Source organism: Salvelinus namaycush, unplaced genomic scaffold, assembly GCF_016432855.1.
Source record: "Salvelinus namaycush isolate Seneca unplaced genomic scaffold, SaNama_1.0 Scaffold1931, whole genome shotgun sequence".
Classification (NCBI taxonomy): domain Eukaryota; kingdom Metazoa; phylum Chordata; class Actinopteri; order Salmoniformes; family Salmonidae; genus Salvelinus; species Salvelinus namaycush.
Window position 1 is genome coordinate 45,001 of NW_024058710.1, and position 3,181 is coordinate 48,181.

A 3,181-nucleotide genomic window follows, 5' to 3' on the forward strand; every position below is an offset into this window, starting at 1 on the left:
CTGTCTGTTTTCCTTTAGACCCTAACTAACTGTCTGTCTGTTTTCCTTTAGACCCTAACTAACTGTCTGTCTGTTTTCCTTTAGACCCTAACTAACTGTCTGTCTGTTTTCCTTTAGACCCTAACTAACTGTCTGTCTGTTTTCCTTTAGGCCCTAACTAACTGTCTGTCTGTTTTCCTTTAGACCCTAACTAACTGTCTGTCTGTTTTCCTTTAGACCCTAACTAACTGTCTGTCTGTTTTCCTTTAGACCCTAACTAACTGTCTGTTTTCCTTTAGGCCCTAACTAACTGTCTGTCTGTTTTCCTTTAGGCCCTAACTAACTGTCTGTCTGTTTTCCTTTAGGCCCTAACTAACTGTCTGTCTGTTTTCCTTTAGACCCTAACTAACTGTCTGTCTGTTTTCCTTTAGGCCCTAACTAACTGTCTGTCTGTTTTCCTTCAGGCCCTAACTAACTGTCTGTCTGTTTTCCTTCAGACCCTAACTAACTGTCTGTCTGTTTTCCTTTAGGCCCTAACTAACTGTCTGTCTGTTTTCCTTTAGGCCCTAACTAACTGTCTGTCTGTTTTCCTTTAGACCCTAACTAACTGTCTGTCTGTTTTCCTTTAGGCCCTAACTAACTGTCTGTCTGTTTTCCTTTAGACCCTAACTAACTGTCTGTCTGTTTTCCTTTAGACCCTAACTAACTGTCTGTCTGTTTTCCTTCAGGCCCTAACTAACTGTCTGTCTGTTTTCCTTTAGGCCCTAACTAACTGTCTGTCTGTTTTCCTTTAGACCCTAACTAACTGTCTGTCTGTTTTCCTTTAGACCCTAATTAACTGTCTGTCTGTTTTCCTTCAGACCCTAACTAACTGTCTGTCTGTTTTCCTTTAGGCCCTAACTAACTGTCTGTCTGTTTTCCTTTAGACCCTAACTAACTGTCTGTCTGTTTTCCTTTAGACCCTAACTAACTGTCTGTCTGTTTTCCTTTAGACCCTAACTAACTGTCTGTCTGTTTTCCTTCAGGCCCTAACTAACTGTCTGTCTGTTTTCCTTCAGGCCCTAACTAACTGTCTGTCTGTTTTCCTTTAGGCCCTAACTAACTGTCTGTCTGTTTTCCTTTAGGCCCTAAATAACTGTCTGTCTGTTTTCCTTTAGACCCTAACTAACTGTCTGTCTGTTTTCCTTTAGACCCTAACTAAGTGTCTGTCTGTTTTCCTTTAGACCCTAACTAACTGTCTGTCTGTTTTCCTTTAGACCCTAACTAACTGTCTGTCTGTTTTCCTTTAGGCCCTAACTAACTGTCTGTCTGTTTTCCTTTAGGCCCTAACTAACTGTCTGTCTGTTTTCCTTTAGACCCTAACTAACTGTCTGTCTGTTTTCCTTTAGGCCCTAAATAACTGTCTGTCTGTTTTCCTTCAGGCCCTAACTAACTGTCTGTCTGTTTTCCTTTAGGCCCTAACTAACTGTCTGTCTGTTTTCCTTTAGGCCCTAACTAACTGTCTGTCTGTTTTCCTTTAGACCCTAACTAACTGTCTGTCTGTTTTCCTTTAGACCCTAACTAACTGTCTGTCTGTTTTCCTTTAGACCCTAACTAACTGTCTGTCTGTTTTCCTTTAGGCCCTAACTAACTGTCTGTCTGTTTTCCTTTAGACCCTAACTAACTGTCTGTCTGTTTTCCTTTAGGCCCTAACTAACTGTCTGTCTGTTTTCCTTTAGGCCCTAACTAACTGTCTGTCTGTTTTCCTTTAGGCCCTAAATAACTGTCTGTCTGTTTTCCTTCAGGCCCTAACTAACTGTCTGTCTGTTTTCCTTTAGGCCCTAACTAACTGTCTGTCTGTTTTAGACCGGAGACGCACATCACCGCATCTCTCCACGACCAGGTGGACAAACTGGAAAAACACCTCAGGTAACACACACACACACACACACACACACACACACACACACACACACACACACACACACACCTCAGGTAACACACACACACACACACACCTCAGGTAACACACACACACACACCTCAGGTAACACACACACACACACACACACACACACACACACACACACCTCCCCAGGTGGTAACACACACACACACACCTCCCCAGGTGGTAACACACACACACACACCTCCCCAGGTGGTAACACACACACACACACCTCAGGTAACACACACACACACACACACCTCAGGTAACACACACACACACACACACACACCTTAGCTAACACACACACACACACACACACCTTAGCTAACACACACACACACACACACACATACACACACACACACACACACACACACACACACACACACACACACACACACACACCTCAGGTAACACACACACACACACACACACACCTCAGGTAACACACACACACACACACACACACCTCAGGTAACACACACACACACACACACACACACACACACACACACACACACACACACACACACACACACACACACACACACACACACACACACACACACACCTCAGGTAACACACACACACACACACACACCTTAGCTAACACACACACACACACACACACACCTTAGCTAACACACACACACACACACCTTAGCTAACACACACACACACACACACCTTAGAACACACACACACACACACACCTCAGAACACACATACACACACACCTCAGGTAACACACACACACACACACACACACACACACACACACACACACACACACACACACACACACACACACACACACACACACACACACACACCTCAGGTAACACACACACACACACACACACACACACACACCTCAGGTAACACACACACACACCTCAGGTAACACACACACACACACACACCTCAGGTAACACACACCTCAGGTATTTCTGACTCGGTTAAAATGTGGTTCATGGTTAGAGTCAGTGTTAGATTTTGGTTAGTCGGGCTGAAATGAATAAAGAACAGGCTTTACATGAACCATACACGCAACATGTGGTTTTATGGCTGGTTCTGTAGGTCTGTTCTATGTGTACTATTTCTACGCTTCTCGTTCTTAAGTTTCCTTTTTGCGTCTTATTTTCGGTGTTGTACACCGTCTTCAAACAGATGAAAATGTAATATTTTTGATTATGGAAAATATATTTCTCAGTGATTTTAGATGGTCCAATGATTACACAATGACTACTTGTTTTAGTCACGTATTGTAAA

General features: G+C 43.4%; 1 protein-coding gene across 1 annotated transcript in view; it reads left to right on the plus strand.

Moving 5' to 3' along the window:
- LOC120037856 (neuroblastoma-amplified sequence-like) overlaps positions 1-1,887 on the plus strand; it is a gene marked incomplete at both ends in the record, with an annotated part of 40,858 nt that extends 38,971 nt beyond the window's left edge. Inside the window, one exon of the mRNA XM_038983824.1 lies at positions 1,825-1,887. Within this exon, the coding sequence (XP_038839752.1) occupies positions 1,825-1,887 (63 nt within the window). The remainder of the gene's footprint in view (positions 1-1,824) is intronic.
- Between the last annotated feature and the right edge of the window lie 1,294 nt (positions 1,888-3,181).